At 57.2% G+C, this 20,283-nt stretch overlaps 1 protein-coding gene across 4 annotated transcripts in view; it reads right to left on the reverse strand.

The window, feature by feature from the left end:
* The window catches only part of LOC128815397 (mitochondrial Rho GTPase 2), a 45,735-nt gene that overhangs the window by 3,658 nt on the left and 21,794 nt on the right, over positions 1–20,283 (reverse strand). Inside the window, exons 29-56 of one of the 4 annotated variants that reach the window (XM_053992105.1) lie at positions 19,895–20,016; positions 18,981–19,140; positions 17,603–17,793; positions 17,188–17,356; positions 16,055–16,166; positions 15,026–15,197; positions 14,289–14,411; positions 14,022–14,208; positions 13,444–13,574; positions 12,375–12,518; positions 11,173–11,292; positions 10,706–10,790; positions 9,124–9,182; positions 8,156–8,237; positions 8,007–8,050; positions 6,839–6,892; positions 6,426–6,478; positions 5,647–5,755; positions 5,116–5,217; positions 4,428–4,526; positions 3,915–4,023; positions 3,531–3,651; positions 2,431–2,515; positions 1,236–1,381; positions 1,055–1,155; positions 853–983; positions 356–436; positions 42–164 (exon numbers count right to left, since the gene is read on the reverse strand). In XM_053992105.1, coding sequence (XP_053848080.1) covers positions 42–164; positions 356–436; positions 853–983; positions 1,055–1,155; positions 1,236–1,381; positions 2,431–2,515; positions 3,531–3,651; positions 3,915–4,023; positions 4,428–4,526; positions 5,116–5,217; positions 5,647–5,755; positions 6,426–6,478; positions 6,839–6,892; positions 8,007–8,050; positions 8,156–8,237; positions 9,124–9,182; positions 10,706–10,790; positions 11,173–11,292; positions 12,375–12,518; positions 13,444–13,574; positions 14,022–14,208; positions 14,289–14,411; positions 15,026–15,197; positions 16,055–16,166; positions 17,188–17,356; positions 17,603–17,793; positions 18,981–19,140; positions 19,895–20,016 — 3,215 coding nt within the window. Of the gene's footprint in view, positions 1–41; positions 165–355; positions 437–852; positions 984–1,054; positions 1,156–1,235; positions 1,382–2,430; positions 2,516–3,530; positions 3,652–3,914; positions 4,024–4,427; positions 4,527–5,115; positions 5,218–5,646; positions 5,756–6,425; positions 6,479–6,838; positions 6,893–8,006; positions 8,051–8,155; positions 8,238–9,123; positions 9,183–9,460; positions 9,580–9,616; positions 10,002–10,705; positions 10,791–11,172; positions 11,293–12,374; positions 12,519–13,443; positions 13,575–14,021; positions 14,209–14,288; positions 14,412–15,025; positions 15,198–16,054; positions 16,167–17,187; positions 17,357–17,602; positions 17,794–18,980; positions 19,141–19,894; positions 20,017–20,283 lie in introns of those variants that run through there. The other 3 variants (XM_053992103.1, XM_053992104.1, XM_053992102.1) reach the window with 3 other exon arrangements.

Consider the following 20,283-nt stretch of genomic DNA (forward strand, 5'->3'; position numbering starts at 1 on the left):
CCAGGACCACTGTTAAGTCTCCCAGGGTCCCTGCCAGCTACCTTATAGATGCTGGCACAGTAGCTGAAGGATTTGGGGTCGCTCAGGCTGTAGATGAAGCAGGCGACGTCGCAGGCTGCGTCCGACGGCTTCGAGAACGTGGCGTCAGCGCTGACCTCGTACAGCTGGGGCAGAGGGGACAGGGGTGTGGCACTGCAGTGTCCCAGGGGCCAGCTGCTCCTCTCCTCACACCAGCACATGGACCGTGCCAGCACAGCCACAGGCACAGCCCAGCCCCCTGTGCCAGGATACAGGGACACAGCCCAGCCCTGCTAAGAGCCAGGCACGGCACAATTCCCTGCTCTCCCAGACTTACTATGAGGTACTTCTCCTGGCCATTGACCTGCACTGTGTTGATGGCGTAGAGGGATGGCTGTCCTGGGCTCTCCCTCTGGGCCTGTCACAAGGAAAACACCGTCTCAGGGGTCTCAGGTGGAGACAGGAGCAGTGCTGGGTGAGGGACTGTCTCACAGTGCCCTGTGCCCCGCTGGCCCCACAGTCCCCTGAAGGGCAGCCAGGGCTGTCATAGGGCTGTTCCTAACAGGCAGGGAAAGCCAGCACCACTGTGGTCAGACCAGGGAAAGGCACAGCCCCTCGGGACAAGCAGAGGGAGCAGACCCACTGCTTTAGCCACGATACGGACACCAAAGCCACCAGCACGGAGAGGGTGTGAAGCACGGGCAGGGAGGGCATCACACAGGAGGCCTGGCCAGGGGCAGAGAGGTGCCACCATGGGACAGATCGCTCCAGGACCCCCAGCTGTGCCCCGTGCTCCACCCTGGGAGCGCGGCCAGGCAGGGAGCAGCCACTCACCGCCAGGCTCCTGCCGAGGAAGGCCTGCAGGAAGGCAGACTTGCCTGCGCCCCGCGCTCCCAGCACCTTGCACAGGAAGACATTCCTCTGGGTCTGTCCTTTCTCCAGGTCAATCCTTTTCTCCCGGGTTACTGGCAGGAGAGAGGGTGGTGAGAGCCAGGAGGGACCCAAGTTGTGACAGAAGGGGAGGGCATGGCTGTACCTGTGAGGGCTTGGGTCTGGGAGTCCTGCTCTGAGAGGATGGGGTAGCCCAAGTAGCCCAGGCACTCCAAGCAGCGCCGTACGTCCAGGTAAGCCACGAGCCTGGAGAGACAGAGCACGCCAGGAGGGTCAGCAAGGGCTGAGTGGTGTGACCAAGGGCCAGGGAGAGGGACTGAGCTTACGTCCACTGGCAGAGGAATCCATGCAGGGAAAGCAGGCCTTTATCAGTGGTGCATACCGTGTTGTAGAGCTCGGGGCCCCAGGGCACGCAGGGGAACACGCTGAAGAAGTTCTGCAGCTCTGTGTGCGACAGGGCTCCATCCTGGTCCTGCCAAAACACAGGGAGTCACCGGGGGAGGCAGGAGCCAGCCCCTGCCCAGAGGGGGCCCTGCCACAGCGGCCAGCTCCCCGCTGTGCACCGTCACAGGGATCCTGTCAATGGCAGGAATCAATCGACCGCAGCGAGGCCGGAGCTGGGCGAGCTCAGAGCCTGTGCCTCAGGGACTGCCAGCACTGCACAACAGCAAACATGCTGTGGGATTGCTGCTGCAACCAGGCAGGACTTGTCCACGCCCACCCCACAGCTACTGTTCCTGGCATTCCTGGAGGTGGCTGTCCCACAGCAGCCTGCATCAGGCCAGCTTGGCCTTCCACAGGGCCAACTCAGCACTCAGGCTGCTGTGCCTGAAGGGGACCTGCTGGTACCTGGGCACCCAGGAATGTGCATCCATTCAGTTCTGCCATTCCCCATGGCTACAGAGCTGACCTGGACACACAAGGATGTGTGTCCACCCTCTGCTGCCATTCCTGAGCCACTCCCTGTTGTCACAGAGCTGCCATAGCCCAGATGCACATCAACATCTGAATAGCCAGTCTGAGCAGGTGCATGCAGATCCAATACATCCCCTTCTCCCATGCTCCAAGAGCCCGAGTTTGGCACAAATGTGTTGCTTTCTCTCCAGCCTGGCAGCCCTCCACCAGGCTGGCAGATGCTGCTGTTTGGTCCATGGCTGCTGGCCAGCAGCTGTGCCCGCTTCCCTGCCTGCCTCCCTGCCCAATTCCCTGCCTGCTGCAGCCAGGCACTACAAAGGGCCACGCCAGCTTGATGCCAACTCAGACCCAGTCCCTCAAAATCCAAACTGCCCTTTGGCCAAGAGTAGTGACCACAACCCCACGTCCCTGACAGGCCATCAGACTACCTACAGCTTACTGTGGCCACTTCCTTCTCCCAAAGCCTCCAAAGAGGGGATGCTGTGGCAGAGGAAAGCCCTTCCCTGGTGCTCTGTGGGCTCCCTGGCACAGAGGGGTGGTTAGGGGAGCAGATGTGCAGCCCCAGCAGAGCATCCCCTCCCCTGCAGCCCCTGCCCTGCTGCCCACCTTGTCGTGCTTCTCGAAGAGCCTCTGCAGGAACTGGTATCCCAAGTGGTTGAGCTCCGTGGAGCAGCCGGGGGGCACACGGAACCTGTTGGGAAAAGCATGGAATTATTTAGGTTGGAAAAGCCCTCTCTGATTTAGTCCAACTGTTTCAACACTGTCAAGGCCACCACTGACCCACATCCCCAAGTGCCACATCGACATGGCTTTAAATCCCTCCAGTGATTCCACCACTGCCCTGAGCAGCTGTGCCAGTGCCTGACCACCCTTTTCAGCAAAGGATTTTTTCCTACTACCCGACCTAAACCTTCCTTTTATCTTTCATGTCTTATTCTCCAGTTCAGACACCCAAATGAACCTCCTCAAGCCCTGAATGAAGGGCAGTGTGTGAGCACATCTCACCCAGAGGACACAGCTCCCCCCTCCCTCCCTGCTCAAGGTCAGCTGTTGCCTCCAGGCCTGGCTATTTGTTGACACAGCCCCTTTATTTCGGGGAGAATCCCCTGAGGATGCACAGTGGCCTTTCCCTGGCACATCCCAAGCAGCCCAGGAGATGCTGTGCCCTCGCTCTGCCTCACGCCCAGGGCTTCAGCAGGGCACAGCAGTGCCCCAGGGTGCCATCCACCAGCGTGTCCCTGTCACCTCCCTGCAGCCTGCTCTCTGGGAAGAGGAGGAGGCAGCTCCCAAGCCAAACCCTTCCAATTCCTGCCAGCTCCTCATCTCCAGAGTGGCAGGGAGCAGAGAAGAGACAGCAGCCGCACAATCAGCCGTGCTGACAGCTCACTGCTCCCGACAGAGCCGCTCTGCCTCGCTCAGCCAGGGACACAGCAGCCTCCAAGAACTCCTTGCTGATGTCAAGGCAAGTCTGGATTTCATTCCCCCCCTTTCTGTCTGCCTAAATCAGCAATCCCTGACCCCACTGTATTTGTCCCTGACCGCACGTGTCAGCTCCTGCCCCAGGGGAAGGCAAGGACTGCGAACCTGACCCTGACCTAAGGGCCCACAGCAGCTCCTGGGGTGCAGGAAGGATGCAGCCAAGGTGCTGGGGATGCTGAGCCATGCACCACAGGCATGTGACCCCCTGCCCAGCCCTGGACACGCACTGTGGGTACAAGTAGTCATCTGTCAGCTCCAGCTCGTCGTCGTAGCCAAAGCGGCGCAGGATGGTCCAGGTGGTCTCGTGCCTGCCCCTCTGGATGAAGAGGGTGTTGAGGAAGAGGAAGCCTGCAGGAGAGATCAGGGGGCTCAGCCACAGTGGAGTCAGCTCAGGCTCAGGGGTCCATTCCTCAGCCACGCTCTCCCTGGGAAAAGACTGCTGGGACAGAGAGATCTAGTAGCCACAGCAGGCTTGTTTTAACAAGAGGGACTAATTAGGCTTGGAATGAGAGCCAGGAGGCTCAGGCCAAGGACAGGGCCCCCTGGGGTGTGCTGAAGGAGGTGGGTCCCCCCCATCCCTGGGAAGAAGCAGGGTGCCCTCAGGCTGTTACCGTTCAAGGTGAGGCCATTGTCCTGCACCCCGTCTGTCGTGTTCTTCCACACAACCATCTTCACATCCTCCAGGGCCTGGGGAGCCAGGGGGTTTCCAAAACAAGACTTCTGCCTCCCAAGAGAATGAAGGCCATTGTCAGCAAAGTACCCAGAGAGCACAATCCTGTCTCACCAGGTTCCATCTCCCCTGGCAAGGAATGGGGTTTCAGGGAGGGAAAATCTACCCAGCTCATTTCTGCCTTAGGCCTTGACCAAACCCCTGTTCTTCAACATCCCAGTAATTTAGGACTCTCAGCATCTCCAGAGCCTCCTGACCTTCCCACAGCAGAGCAAACTCAGCCCAAGTTTAGGAAGATGGAACCCCACATGCTCAGAGATGCACCCTGCAGTGCTTCGGCTGTGCCACAGAAACACCAAAGAGGAACGGGACAGCTGTGCCAGGAGGGACAGCTTCCCTGCTGGAAAGGGAATCCCAGGCACTGGGGAACTCCTCAGCTCTGCAGCCACCCTACCTGGAAGTAGTTGAGCTCCTCATCACTGAGGATCTGGTTGTTGTCCTGGTCCGAGAGGTTGAAGATCCGGGTCAGTGCTCGAGCACAGGCGGGTTTGAGCTGCAAGGACCAACCACCGTGACAATGACAGGGCACCAGCCACAGCCTGGCCCTTCCTCCTGCAGCCCCACACACAGAGGGCTCCCTTCCTGCACTTCTAGGCCAGTACCACAGCCTCCTTGGAGGTGGGAATCACGGACTCATTAAGGTTGGAAAAACGCTCCAAAATCTGAGTCCAGCTGTTCCCCCAGCACTGCCAAGGCCACCACTAGCCCGTGTCCCCAAGTGCCACATCCACAGAGCTTTTAAATCCTTCCAGGAATGCTGACTCCACTCCACCCCACCTGTGCCAGTGCCTGACCACCCTTACTATGAAGAAATTTTTCCTAATATCCAATCTAAAGTCAGAGAGGACAATCCATGGGGAATTTTTCTGCCACACCCTTTCCCTCCACAACCAAGACACAGGCTGGAGCATGAGGGCTTCTGCCCCAACACACCCAAGTCCTTGCAGGTGTCTGTCTGCCCAGCTGGCTGTACTGAGCACAGGAGATGGGCACTGTCTGTGCCAGCCCAAACCCTCCACTTGCATTCCAAAACCTCCAGTCCAGAGTAGCGTGATGGGAAGGAGATTCCTCCAGGAGCCCACCTGCTTCTCCTCCGGGTCGTAGAGCGGGGCAGTGGGATGCAGCACAGCTTTCTGGGCGTAGTAGAAGAGCTCAGAGATGTTCTTGAGGTTCTTGGCAGAGCACTGGGGATTCAGAAGAAGAGACAGCCCTGATGAAAAGGGCAGGAGGAGGATGATACAGTCTCCCCCAGCCAGACTAGCAGTGCCTCAAAGCCCAGAGCAACATTTGCCCACCATGAGGAAAAATCCAAAGGGGCAATCTCCTGGGTTTTGCTCTGGCTTTGCTGTGTCCATTCCACAGCCCCAGAACCAACAGGGCCTGTGTGGAGCTCCAACTAGAGAGCCACAGAGGGCACACACTGAAAGCTGCTCCTTGGCAAGGGGTAAAGGACAGAAAGCCCAAAGGACAGGCTCTCAGCCCCTGGACAGGGTGACTCGTGTAGAGCAACATCATCAGGGCAGCTCTCCAGGAGCACAGAGGCTCCCTGACTCCCACCAAACCATCATTCCAACCCCTCAGGGAGGCTCCACACACCCCCCCAGCTCCCGCACCTCCACGCAGGTCTCAATCTCCGAAAACTGGTTCATGATGGGCAGGATGACCTCCATGGAGCTGCCCACCTGCAGGTCAGACTTGTTTCCCACTAAAATAATGGGGATTCTAGGAAAGACACAGAGCACAAGTGAGGCCACCCCTCCCTTGGTCCCAGCACTGTCCCAGCCATTGGTGCTCCCATGGGCACGTTAGGGAGGCCCCAGCTCTCCTCTGCAAGGTCCAGAGCAGCTTTTCTGCCTCCCACAGCCGGAAGCATCCATCTGGAGAAACAGACTGCCTGATCCTGCTTATGCTTTCACCCAGCAACAATATGCTCAGGAGCCTTTAATCCAGCACAACAGCCTTCTGCCCAAGAGATCTAAACACAGACTAAAGCTTCTGCATTCCCAGATCCCCCTGGCAGCCTCCTCTCCCTGCCTGGCTGAGAAGAGATCAAGGGGGCAGAAGGATCCCTCCCTCAGTGACCCCCTGCCTCAACTGGATCTCTAGTGGAGGAAAGTGTCCGTGTGCTTCTGCTCTAAGTGGTCTGGCCACAAACCACAGTCCTGGAGTGGTTTTGGTTGGGAGGGACCTTAAAGTTCACCTCATCCCTCCCCCAGCCATGGGCAGGGACACCTCTGTTAGACCATGGTTCAAGCCCCATTCAACCTGGCCTGGATCAAACCACAAAGCTGGTTTGCTCACAGTACCCTCAGAAAGAGGTGAGGATGGTGGGAACCCCACAGCCCCCAGGATCCCCCAATTCTGCATCCACAGATCACACCCCACACGGTACCTGGATCCCTTTTCAAGTCCCCCGTTCACCATGGGGATCCACTTTGTGCGAATCTGGAAGGTGAGCAGAGGGAAAGGGCTGTCAGCACAGCCTGGGGAGGGAGAGGCAGCTCCCAAGCAGGTAGGAACAGGGCCCTGCAGCCATCTGCTCCCCAGCATTCCTTCACACCAGCAGGCAGAGCAGCCCCAGGGATGCTGGAAGACAGTACCAGGATGCAACAAGCCTGCTGTCCTGCTGTGAGGGAGCAACCTTGGTGGGGCTCAGCTTCTGCTTGCAGGAGTCTCTGACCCAAAATCCCACAGTGCCAGGGGCCATCAGTATGTGCCCACACCACAGGGCAGCGTGGAAACCCCAGCACTGGGAACCCTCTCTGGCCCTGCTGTTGGAGCGGGGCTGTGGTGGAGACACATTACCTTGTCAATGGTGGCCTCCTTGGTGACATCGTACACCATGCAAACCACGTTGGCCTGCAAGAGAAGCAGGAGAGGGTGGTGAAGGGATCCCTGCCACACCCGTGGGTGCAGGGAATGCCAGGGCGGCAGGGAATGCCAGGGCGGCAGGGAACGCCGCCTGAGCTGCCAGGGAAGCGCAGCGGCCGAGCGCACGTGAGCGTGGACACGTACACAGCCCCCTGCACCCTCTGCACGAGCCCACGAGCTGCTGGGAGCAGCTCCTCTGCCTCGGGAGCTGCTGCTCCCGTGCCTGCTGGCCCAGATCCCCCTCCCGTGTCCCGGCCCTCCTCCCCTCCTGACCCCCTGCAGACAGGGCCAGCACCGAGGCTTTATCGGAAGCAGACAGGAGGGATCACTGGTCCTTTCAGCAGAGAGTTTAATGCTAATCCGAGGACACACAAGGGTTTAGGCAGGATTTCCTGGAGCCATTTAAAGCTTCTGTGTACTCCTGCTGTCTGGGTGGAGGGAGCAGGACCCCCGTGCCCACCTCCTCGGCCGTTAGCCACCGGGGTTGGGAGATTAAATAGCTTTGCTCACGTGAGAGAGATGGTTTTATTATCCATAATTAAAAGGGCCTCATGTCTACAGAGTCAAAGTTAATCCCAGGGCAAAGAGCAGCTGGGTTCAACCCAGCCAGACAACTTAATTATTCCTCCATGGCTGCTCTGAGGGCTCCCTCATCTCCTCCCTGCCCAGTGCTCGCCAGGGGCTCCAGCCCCCAAATTAACTCCTCTGTGCAACCGCTTCATCAGGCAGCCACAGGGAGCTAATGCAGGGAGCAGGGGTCTTGCCCAAACCCAGCAACTGCTTCTCCCTCTTCTGAGTCCGTGGGGAATATCCCGAGGCTGAGAGCACAATGTCTGCTCCTGCCTCCTCCTCCTCCCGTGGGCAGTGAGCTGCCCCTGCCACTCGCCTTCTGGAGGCTCCCTGGAGGGCTTGGACAAGCCACACACAACAGCTTACAAGACAGAGCAGGATTAAACAAGCCTCTAAACAAACTAGGAGCATTAATCCGTGGATAACCAACTGCCTGTGCCTCTCTGGGTGGCTAACAGGGAGGGGAGGGGAGCAGCCATGTGTCCCCTGGGGACCACAGCCTCCTGTCCCCATCCTGACCAGCCCTGCTCACCTTGGCGATCTCCTCCTGCAGCTCCTCCTCTGTCTGCTCCGACTCTGGAAGGGGAACGAAGCCATCACCACCTGCCCAGGCAGGGCCACCCATCCCAATCCCCTCAGCCAGGCAGGGAATGGGAGAAGCCAGGCAGGACAGGGCCCTACCTGAGTAGTCCACTATGTGCGTGGGGACCTTCTCAGGGGTGACATCGGCCGGGATCGTGATCTCCTCTGCCCGGGGGGGCACCTGCAAAGGCAGCACACCCCGTCCAGCCAAGCAGGACAGGTGACAAGGGACTTGAGAGCCTTGGCCACTGCCAGGGCAGGATGAGCTGTGCATCACGGATCGCTCTTGGCCCACCGGGCTGCAGCAGCCCCCTCCACTCCAGCTCTTGTACAGGCAGCGTCCTCGAGGTGGAACTTCCACCTGCCTCCCTCACACGAAGCTCCTGAAGCTGGTGGAGATAAGCCCTGGGCTCCTCTGGGAGCAGCGCTGGGCTGGGAGCAGGGAAGGGCTGCAGGGCTGGTTCCCCCAAACCCCTGAGCTGATGCTGCCCAGCACAACACCATGGAGGGCACTCATGGGCAGCGGGAGAAACCACAGGAGGCTCAGGGAAAACGTGCCTGGACAGACTGATTCCATTTCCCTACCCAAACTGTGCTGGGACAGCAAGCTGTCGAGGAGCACAGCTGGCTGGGTGCTGCTGCTCACAGCTGGCCTGGCTCAGAGCACCAAACCCATCTCCAGAGGGTGCAGCGGGCAGGGAATGAGGCTGGCCCCTTCCAAGGGCGCTGTGGTGGTGCCAGCCCCGCTGTGCTGGTGACAGAGACCCCCAGCAGCAGCAAGTGGGGCCCTGGGAGGCACCAACACCCTCCTCAGGGCAGAGAGAGCTGCAAGTCAGGACCAGCCCCCAGGTGGGAATCAGAGCACAAACTGAGGAAAACATCACTTCAGCTGGAGCTCCGTGCAGTCCTCACTGACCTCACCTGAACCAGCCCCGTGGCTGTCACAGCCCCAGGAGCTGCGAGCACCTCCCAGACACCCCCATCTCCAGCGGGGACACTGGGGACAGAGCTGTCCCACCCAGCGACGGGGCCCGGGCTGGGGGCGTGCGCGTCCCCTCCCCACTCACCTCTTCAGGAAACTCCTCTCCCACCAGAGCCATGATCAGGGACGTCTTCCCCACCTGGGCTAGGAAATAAAGGGAGGACGTTGACATTGGCCCCGGCACGGCAGAGCTTGAAGGGGACAGCGGCAGGTGGGAGCCACGATCGGAGCCGTGACACCACGGATCGGCTGCTGACAATGACGGGCCCGGTCTCTGCCCTGGTCCTGCCAGTGACGGGGGGGTCCACCTGGGCCCCCCGCCCCTCCCCTGCAGGAGAGCCGTCTCCCCAGGGATCCCCGTCCCCCTCCCCCTTGCCGTGCTGGAGGAGCCTCCCCGGCCCCGTGCCCCCCGCGCCCCTCACCCTCCCCGAGCAGGAGGATCCGCACGTCCCGCTTCATGGCGGCGCCGCCGCCTGCCCGGCCCCCCCCACTTCCGGCCGCACCACCGAGCGGCGGCGCAGAGCGGCGCGGGGCACCGCGGCGCCCCCTGGCGGGGCCAGCACAGCGAGACCTCCGGCGTCGGTCTTTCGATGGTTTATTAAGGAAAAAACGTTTAACGACAACAAACGGCGAACGGGGCCGTGAAACACATTCCAGGGCCGGGCGGGGCCGCAGGCGGGCCAGCCGCCGCCGCCGGCCCCTGCAGCGGTTGGGGCGGCGGTGTGGCCTGGTTGCGGCCGGAGCCGCGGCCTGTCCCGGGGCAGGCCCCGCTGGAGAAGCGTCGCTGGTCCAGGGCCAGCCGGGCTCAGGCGCCCGTGAGCTCCCACACGAGCACGGCGCTGTGGGACGCCGTGAGGAGGCGGCGGCCGGAGGGCGCGAAGCGGCAGAGGTGCACGGTGTCGTCGTGGCCGCTGTAGTCCTGCGGGTCCCCGGCGGGGCAGGGCTGCAGCCGCAGCAGCCGGTCTGGGGAGAGGAGCGGCTCAGGGCTGGGCCAGGACTGGCCCCAGTCACCCTCCAGACCCGCTCCCTGGGGCTTGGCCCTGCCACGACCACCCTTCCCTGTCACTCACACACTTTCTCCATCTCTAGTCCCTGCCAGAAGCACCATTTGTGGTCACCTCCCATCCCCTTTCCGTATCTTGTTCTAGCCAGAAGCACCATTCCCCTTCAGCCTCAGACCCTCTCCCTGTCCTTTCCCAGCCAGAAGCCCTGTTTCCAGTCACCCCAGCCCCTCTCCACGTCTTTTCTCCGCAATAAGCACCGTTCCCAGTCGCTCCCCAGGCTCTCCCTGCTGCTGAGCTGGAAGTTGAGTTGCTGAGCCGAGTGACACAGGATAAATAGACCCAAACTACCCCAGGAGCGAGGTGCCCTTGCCAGGAGCAGGGTCCTGCCCATCCCCATGATGTGGGAAGGTCCCTGCTGCCTCAGAGGCTGCAGAAATGGAGACCGCCAAGAACCCTGGAGTCATTCCAGTGCCAAACCCTGCCTGTGGACAAGCAGGATTGACCTCATGCATCTCCTTTGTGACCCAGGAGTCTCCTGGAGGTTTCTCCTTGCCCTGGACCATAGCTCCCAGGTTTGAGGATGTGTCTCTTGTTTGGAGGAATAAGGACACTTGTTTCCCCTCTGGCAGAAGAAGGAGGGGCCCAGGCACCCCCAGCACTCACCACCGAAGCCGAGGGCCATGAAAGGTGCAGCTGGGGACAGGCTGAGGGACGTGGCAAAGGCTGGCAGGGAGATCTTCCTGAGCACCTGCAGCCCAGCAAGAGAAACACGGGCAGCTCAAAGGGGGAAAGCAGCACCCACAGCTGTGCAGCCACAGCCCTAAGGAGGGTGATGGGGAGGCTGAGGGTGCACGGCTCCTAAAGCTGCCCCAGGCATCCCGGAGACAATGGAGAGAGCGTCAGTGCTCTGGAAGCAGAGCCTTCCCCTCCCTGGAATCAGGGACTGGCTGCCTGCCTGGATGCAGCCTGAGGCAGGGGCAGGGCTCTGCTGCTCACCTGGGCCACACTCGGGACTTTCCAAGATGAAAATCTGTTCCCTGAGCAGCTGCCTGAGCCCACAGCCCTGTGACTGAGGGTAACACACAGGGCAGCTGTGCCAGCCCCCACTGTCCATGGCAGGGGACAAGTACCTGTTTCTTCCTCAGGCTGTAGAACAAAGCTTCCTTCTGCAGCCCAAAGCCCACGTAGACCAGGACACCGTGTTCCCAAGGGCAGAACGCAGCCAGGCTGGGAGGGAGGCTGTCAAGACCCTGGTGAGGGAAACCAGAGGCAACTAAACTGAGGCTGGATTCTCTGACTGGATCAGTGAGAGATAAAAGGAGAGCACAGAGGGACCCCAGGGCTGTGAGTGTTTGAGCAGTGGCACATGAGTATGGTGAAAGCTGCTGCCTCCCTCTTGCATCCCCATCTCTGGCTCAGGAAAAGCAAGGAACAACTACGCCCTGCCATGGAAACCTGAAGCAAATTGTTTAATGTTGTAGGAGCAGGTCCCATGAAGGTCCAACAGGTCGAATTCCCACTGAGATATACTGCTGCATGGGCTTGCAGCTGGGATTTGGTTATGATCAGCTTAACACAAGAAAACAGGGCCCAGGAGGCAGATCTTGAGCAGGGGATGCAAGATCAAACCTTCACGCTGTAGGGAGAGCTGTAGTGAGCTTCTTTCCAGAGGAAAGGCATCTTTTTGGAAATGAACAGAAGAATTATTGACAGAACTCAGCTGCTGTATGGACCCAGGCTGAGGCACTGCCTCTTGTCCCCCAAAAACACCCAGCTCCCTTCTGTCTGCCAATGTCACCTGCACCAGGGACCATCTCCATCCTCTCCAACACAGATCCTCCTGCTTTTCTAGCAGGTGTCCTGCTGCCCAAACCCTACCCCTGGGCTGGAGCCAGTGGCTTCTGCCAAGTGGCAGGGACACACAGGGCTGAGTACTTGGCTCTGGGAAGCCATCACCACGTTCCTGGCTCAGAGTACTCACACTCCTCGGGAGTGTCACAATTAGCAGTACACTCAAAATTAGCTCTCCCCTCCTGCACACCGTGCTCACTGCTGCCTGGGCTCTGCTTTGCTGCCACAGGGCTGTCAGCTCTTTGCAGGTGCAGTTTAGGGTTTCTCACGCTTAAAAGTCAGTGCTCCAGGGCAGTCTGGCACTGCTACACTTTCTTTCCACACCCAAGAAGGTGCATTGGCAAGACACTCTGTGAACTGGACTAACAGAGATGCCTTCCCTAAGCACACACTCACTCTCTGAGAGTGCTCCCTCCTCCATCTCTGCCGGTGTCCAGCCTCATACCAGGAGCAGGCAGGGCCTGGCAGGTGCCACACTCACCTCAGGGCCAGCAGGGGCTGGGAAGCTGAGCCAGTCGAGGAGCTCACACTTGTCCTGGAGCCAGTCAGAGGCCCAGACGCTGACCCGGCGGTCGGAGCTGGTGGCCAGCCAGAGCTCCCCTCCTTCCACCCCGAGGTCGTGGTACTGTGAGCAGAAACACAGCCCTGTGCTTCTGGGGGCACAGAGGCTTTGCAGGAGGGGGACAGTAAAGAGTGGGACAGGAACTCATGGGAACATGGGACTTGTGTTTAGGGGATGAAAGCCACGATTAACCTCTGTTTGGGGCTGCTCCATCCCTGGAAGTGTCCAAAGCCAGGCTGGAGCAACCTGGTCTAGTGAGAGGGGTCCCTGCCCGTGACAGGGGGCTGGAAATGGATGATTTTTAAGGTCCTTTCCAACCCAAATCCTGGTCTGAATGACACAGTTCTCTGCCTTGGGACACCCTCTGGATCTGCACACCTTCTAGGGGAGTTATTTCCAATACCATGTGTCCCCTAACAACGTCCTTCACCTCAAATCGAGGAGGATTTCCTCAGTGTCAGATTACCAGGAAACACAGCCTTGCAATGTAGATGATCTTAAAGCCTGAGAGCTTAGGGAAAACTATTCCCATTTCTGCTGTGCAAAGGGAAAAAACTCTCCACGAAGAGGACAAAGGAGGTACTCAAACCATCCCACTGCTGCACAGCCAAGTCTTCCCAGCTCCACAGAGGAATGGTACAGGCTACCAAAGACCATTTTTGGGGGGCACAGGGGCTGCAGGCTCACAGCCTGGGCTGCTCTCCAAGAACCTGGGCACAGGTTCATGTCACACCTGCGTGCAGGGTGTCAACAACTGCCACCAAAGGTCCCCCTGCAGGTACAGCCTCACTCAGGCTGCACCTGCAACACATGGAGATTTATTCCACTGAATAAATCCCTGGAAAAACTGCTCAGAAGTTGCTGGAGGGGATGGAGAAAGATTTCCAAAGAGGAAAAGCAAGGGACACCAAGGCAAACTTGCTGACCATGCTGCTTCCCAGAGCTGTGCAGTGACAGATGGGGACTGGACTCACTCCTGAGGTCTCACCTGCTTCCTGGTGCACTGGAGAACGGTGATGGGGGAACCTTTGTGGTCAGCCAGGACATGGATGGTCATTCCAGTGCGAGGGCTGCTGACAGCCACTATCCCATCCTTGCCCCCTGATAAGATCATTTCCCCTGATGGCAGAGGAGAAGAAAGAATGGGACACTTCTTGTAGGAGGAAAAAAAGGTCAGAGAAGAAAGGTCCAAGACTACAGGATACCAGTGTCCTGAAACACTGTGAAAGGCTGGGAACATCCCAGTCAAGGGCTGATGAGATGTCTCAGAGACACACTAAACCTCCAAACTGAAGAAGAGCCACAGTACATCATAAAACAAAGGTGTTTGTTGTACCCAAACCCCTTGGCTATCCCAGAGCCAGAGCACCTCCTGTGTCCCAGTCACCACATCTCAGCTGGCAGAGTCACCAGAGCTCACTGAGACAACTTCTGTGGCTCTCCCTGGCCCTGGGGCTTTGGGCAGGTGGTCAGGACACAGCAGCTGGAGGTCAGGGTAAACCCAGGCAGCACCAAGCCACGTTCCCCGAGGTCACATGTCCCCACTGCCACCCCAGGCAGCCTCACCATCAGTGGAGTAGGTGACTGCTGTCAGTGCAGCAGCGTGGGGGTGCATTTTCAGCTCCATCTCTGTCCTGGAAACACTGAACACACGGACAGTGCCATCACTGTACCCTGCCACCACGTGCTGGCTCTCGCCGGGATAAGGCCACACCCCAACGGGACGAGGCTTCCAGGCCAGGCACTGGCAGCTCTGCAAGGAAATTGGCAGAGACACGGTGACACAGGGGACACTTCCCTGAGGGAAGGGACTGATGTGCCACGAGCTCTTACCTGGTTGAGCACCTGGAACTGCACCACCAGCTCGGTGCTGCACAGAGCCCAGATCCTCACGCTGCCGTCCTCCCCGCACGTGGCACAGTGACTCTCGTCAGGACTAAAGCACACCTCGGTCACCTGCTCCAGGGAAAAGGCAGGCAACAGGGCTCTGTGGGTCCCACAGCCCAGAGCACACCAGCTACCCTGCCCCTTCATCCTGCTCATGGGACACACCAGATGAGAGGGAACATAGGATGGTGCAGAGCTTTGCTTTTGGGCTAACAGGACAAGAGAAAATGTCCTCAATTTCCACCAGGGAAGATTTAGATTGAATATTAGGAAGAATTTCTTCACAGAAAGCATTGTAAAAGCACTGGCACAGGCTGCCCAGGGCAGTGGTGGGGTCACCATACCCAAGAGTGTCCAAAAAATGTATGGATGTGGCACCTGGGGACATGGTTTAATGGCGAATGTTGTTTGTGGTGCTGGGTTGGTGCTTGGACTTGATGATCTTAAAGGTCTTTTCCAACCTTATCAATCATGGGAAAGAGTAAACTCAGCCCCAAAGGCAGGACCAGGCACTGCACCATGGACCATGCACAGAAAACCTAACCCCAAAGGTGGGACCAGGCAAGGTGCATTGCAAGTTGTCATAAAATACCTTCTCTCCCACCATTTGAACCCTTTTTTTCTGTAGCAGAAAGACACCCTGAAGCAACAGCAAAACTCAAAGCAGGCCCAGCTCCTCTGACCTTGTTCTTGTGGCCACTGATGAGTCGGATGCTGGTGCTCTCCACCCAGTTGATGTACCACAGGGTCCCTGCCGTGGTGCCCACAATTCCCATTTCCAGGGAGTCGTCAAAGGCTGCGCTCACAATGGTCCCATCCAGGGTGATCTCGTGCTCCAGCAGGACTGAGCCAGATCTGGAGGAAGGCAGGGTGGGAGAAGGACTGGCTCAGATGTTGGAACAGCCACTCTGCCTGCTTTAAATCCAACTTTCTAATGAGCCAGTTCAATGAAGGGCTCCTGTCCAGGGAACAGTGACTGGGAGAGCTGGGGTTGTTCATCCTGGGAGCCCTCAGAGCCCCCTCCAGCGCCTAAAGGAACTCAGAGAGAGCTGGAGAAGGACTTCAGACAGGAGCCTGGAGTGACAGGACATGGGAGAGGGGCTTCCCACTGCCAGAGGGCAGGATTAGATGGGATATAGAAAAGGAATTCTTTCCATGAGAGTGGGAAGGCCCTGGCACAGAGTGCCCAGAGAAGCTGTGGCTGCCCCTGGATCCCTGGAAGTGTCCAAGACCAGGTTGGACAGAGCTTGGAGCAACCTGGGACAGTGAAAAGTGTCCCTGCCCATGGCAGGGACAGTTGGAATGGGATGGTCTTGAAGGTTCCTTCCCACTCAAACCATTCCATGATTCTGTGATTTGTGCTTCAACTACTTTTTCTACAGGAAAGAAAAAAATAGGGCATGCAATAGCATGAGAGAATAAACAAAGGCAAGGTATTTTTTCTAATTCTCCCAAAGGAATTCCTACAAACCACTGACACAAACCTCAGGCACAATAAACACCCCCTTCCACTATTAAGAGGGTTCAGCTACCTGTGGCAAAAATTCAGTCAAAAGATCCAGACAGAAAGAATCAGCAGTCACGGGATGGAGAGAAAAAGCTAAGGATGAAGAGTAGCAGGAGCAGCGTGGTTGCACGTGGTGTCTGCCTGCGAAAAGCCACCTCTCAGACAGGTCCTGGGGGCTGCCAGGTGAGGGGCCACGAGCTCCTACCTGGCATTGGGCCCTTTCAGCCTCAGCTCCTGCACGGTGGCCACGGACCACAGGCGGATGCGCTTCATGTTGCTGCCGCTCAGCAGCCGGTGGTGCTGACACAGCAGCACACCTGGGGAGGAAGGGCACCTGTCAGTGTCCATTGCTCCCTGTTGTGGGAATCAGCAAAATAGGAACTTCCACAGACACTGAAGGGTATGATTTTCAGCCTTGGGAGAAGCTAGGATTGATGTAAAAATACAACATATAGACATTAAGTAGAAAAATCTTATGTTTCTATAGTTGTAAGTAAGAATATGCCTTAAGTAAGAAAGAAACTCTATGGGTAAGATGGTGAAGGGTTTATAGTGTAGTAATGTAATAGTATGGAGTAGGTTGGAGTTCAGAAGTTATAGTAGAAGCATGTGTGCAAACGAGATAGAAGCCATTGGACAAAAGTATCCACAGTGCAGCAGAAGTAAGTAAAGGTGATAGGTTAGAAAAGCAAAATAAACCCTGTGGCAAGTGTCTATTTAATTACAAAGTTACATATTGCCTTGTCACAAAGAACTTGTGACTACTTTGTGCTATGGCCGACTGCCTGCTCCTCTAAAATCTCATGTCCTCTGAGACTGATGTTTATCTGAGCAATAAATCGTTCTTAGCCCGATGATCCCATCTCTTTGTTACAAGTGGTGACAGTGATACCCTGTCATCATCCCAAGGGTGCTCCTGACAGCCACTTGGGCAGCAAAGTGGGAGGGTTCTACAGCCCAGCACTGTTTTACAGACTAGAGGACTGTAGGTGCTTTGGCACAGGCTGCCCAGAGCAGTGGTGGAGTCACCATCCCTGCAAGATTCAACAGCTTGTGGATGTGGTGCTCAGGGACATGGCTTAATGCTGGACCTGGCAGTGCTGGGTTAGTGGTTGGACCTGATGATCTTAGAGACCTTTTCCAACACTAATGATTCTATGAAGCCCCCAGGAAACCCAGGACCCCGAGGAAACCCAGGTCACAGATCCATTGCAACCCCACACATCTTGCATCCCACACAGCAAACTGGTTTTCCAAGCACAGCTGGAATGGGAAGTCTGTGAGCTCAGGACTTCTTTCCCAACACATTCCCTGTTACAGCCCTGGCACCGCACCCACCGATCTCGCCCTCATCAGCCTCCCACGTCATGAAGCAGGAATTGGTCTCTGTGTCCCACACACAGATCTGGCCTGAGTTGGTCCCACTGTAAAGGAGAGCGTCAGCGCCATAACAGAGAGATGTCAGCTCCACCAGCCCCAGCACGTCCGGGGCAGGGGCACGCTGAACCTGCCAGAGCACAAAATGCAGGAATGTCAAAGAGAATGAACATGCTTAGATGCATCAGGAGAAAAAACATCCTCCTCCCCTCAATTCCTGCAGTTAATGCCACGAATACAACCAAAAGCTGTTTGTACACAGTCAGTATCACCTCACTGAGAGAAATCATCAGCTCTCACAGAGCCCTCACCAGGGGCTTAGAAAATAAGTCAGAGATGCTGAAAATAAATCTTAAAAGGTAAAAGGAAAGTTTACCTTGAGTCTGACAGCAGCTCCCTGCTGCTCCAACACCCAGAATGTCACAGCTCCTCTCCCCACACAGGCGAGGTCTTGGTGAGAGAAAGGGCTAAAAGCCACATCATGGAGAGGCTCTGAGATACGAGTGGACAGCATGAGCTCATAGGTGTGGGTGCTCCACAGAGCCATGGTCTGGTCACTGTAGTCCCCTAAGGAGAACGGGAAAGACAGCAGGAAGAACTCTGCTGCCTCACACAGCACACACACATCAACACCGTCACCCCCTCATCCAGCTGTTGGGAGACAACTGTCCCAAACACCATTCCAGGCATGGACACAACTCCTTCTGTGCACAGCACAAGCTGCACAACACAGCAGATGCTTGCCCAAGTTAAGGACAGACAGGACTGGCCCAGCACTTCACACTGGAGATTGCAGCAAAGCTGTCCTGGCAGTGGAGTCATTTGGAGCAGCCAGGGCTGGGATTGAGCAGGCAGAGCAGTTTCCCTGCTGTTTCTCCATCCTTGGGAGTTGCTGCACACCTTGGGGAATGCCCCACACAAACTCTCCAGTGACACTGGGCACTCAGGGCTAACCCTGTCTTGACAAAGAACAGGATGTCACCTTTGCCAAGGTCCCAGCTGAGGTGGGAGCTGACCTCCATGGAAGCCACCACACAGCTGGGTGAGAGCAGAAGGCATTGGCCTCCGTGATGGCAAAATTCCCAAGCTTCCAGAGAGCTCAGGAGGCCAGTGCTCTCCTGGTGCCTGTCCCAGGCTCCACAAGCTCTGTGGACTTTCAGCTTTTCCCTCCCCTGCAGCCCAGACCAGAGCTGGAGGAGGAGAGCTCCTCTCCCACACTGCTCCCTGAAGAGCACAAAGCTCCCTTTCTCTCCAGCAAAGCCTGCTTTCCTTTCCAAAGGCAGCCTCACCAGCCCGGAGCGAGCGTATTGCCTGCTCCACAGGTGCCCTCTCATGCAAAACAAGAGCTTCCTAATTGCATGTTGTCCTTTAAATGTCCCCTGCCTGAACAAAACAGACAGCTTGAGCATCCATCCTGTGCTGGCATGGCTGCCTGGCAGGAGGCTCACAGTGGGGAGCTTGGCTACTTCTGTCCAAGTCCGTCTAGGCAGCAATAACAAGTCCAGAAGAAGGCTTTTCCCTCTGCACACTATAAATAGTAACCACAAACCATGTACAGGGGGTTTAAGAAGCATCAATGAGTCAGGAGAAGAAAGCTGTAATTGCTGCATTCCCTGCTGTCCCAAGGATACCACGGAACAGCTTCCTACCCACGAGCCTGCTGCACATCTGGCAGGGGTTTGGTGCTCACAGCACCCTCCTGCCTTGAGCTGTCTGCTCCCTGCACCCACAGCTGCTGTTACAGGAGTGCTCACCTATGGTGACAAGGAATCTGTCATCACAGGAGAATGCCATGGCTTGCACTTGTGTCTCATGGTGGAACAGCTCTGCTGTGCAGGCCCCATCCTGGGTGCTCCAGATGCAGATCTGACAGTGGGAGTCTCCATCCTTCCGCCCTGAGGCAGAGGCAAGAACCTAACAGAACAATGTGTAAGTAATTAGAGAATGCTCGTTAGCCTTAAGGGTTTTTTCAGTTATCCCACATTAAAGGGATGTGGCTGGCAAATGGACAATTCAGTGAGAAACAACCGTTCAGCTGATGGCAGGAGGGAAAGGCAGCATCAGCCAGAGGAAGGGAACAGCCTTTTCAGAATCATGGAATCATTGAGGTTGGGAAAGATCTCCAAGATCATCAAGTCTAACCTGTGACTGATCCCCACCTTGTCACCCAGCCCAGGGCATGGAGTGCCACATCCAGCTCCTCCTTGGACACCTCCAGGGATGGGGACTTTACCACTCCCAGGCAGCCCCTTCCAATGCCTAGCCACCCTTTCCATGGAGAAATTCTTCCTGATGTCCAGCCTGAACGTCCCCTGGCACAGCTTGAGGCCATTCCCTCTCATCCTGTCCCTGTTCCCTGGGAGCAGAGTCTGACCCCTGCCAGCTGCCCCCTCCTGTCAGGAGTTGTGCAGAGCCAGAAGGTCCCACCTGAGCCTCCTTTTCTCCAGGCTGAGCTCCTCATCAGACTTGTGCTCCAGCCCTTCCCCAGCTCTGTTCCCTTTTCTGGACATTCTCCAGCCCACACTGAGCCAGCAGAACAGATAGCTGACTCTAAAATAATCTCCATAGCCTCCAGGCAGAAGGAGGAACAGAGAAATGGGATTTTAGGTTCTGGGATTGCAAAGTGACAGGGACAAGCCCTGGCCTGGGGCAGAACAGCCTCTCGCACCTGGCCATGGTGGCTGAGGGTGAGTGTGGAGATCTCCTCGGCGTGGCCCAGCCAGTGGTTCTGGAACCCCGAGTGCAGGTCTTCAACCACGATGACGCAGCCACAGGAGTAGGCAAAGAAGCCTGGCAGAGGAGGGGGAGGAGAGGGGATGTTTTCATGGAAAGGCTGCACATACAGCCCCCACCACAACCCACGTGGAAAATTCTGTGATTCATTAATACGTAAAAGCTGACTCTTTGATGCAGCTCACCAGCAGCAGGTTGGGAGCGGGGTGAAATCTCACTTCCCCTAACCTCAGTAAAGCAGAGCTGCTGGGCATCATTGCAGCTGGAGAAATGAGGCAGGATGGGCTTTGTGAGCTTCCCTCCTGCTCTGTCCACTCAACAACT

This window comes from Vidua macroura, chromosome 16 (assembly GCF_024509145.1).
Source record: "Vidua macroura isolate BioBank_ID:100142 chromosome 16, ASM2450914v1, whole genome shotgun sequence".
NCBI lineage: Eukaryota > Metazoa > Chordata > Aves > Passeriformes > Viduidae > Vidua > Vidua macroura.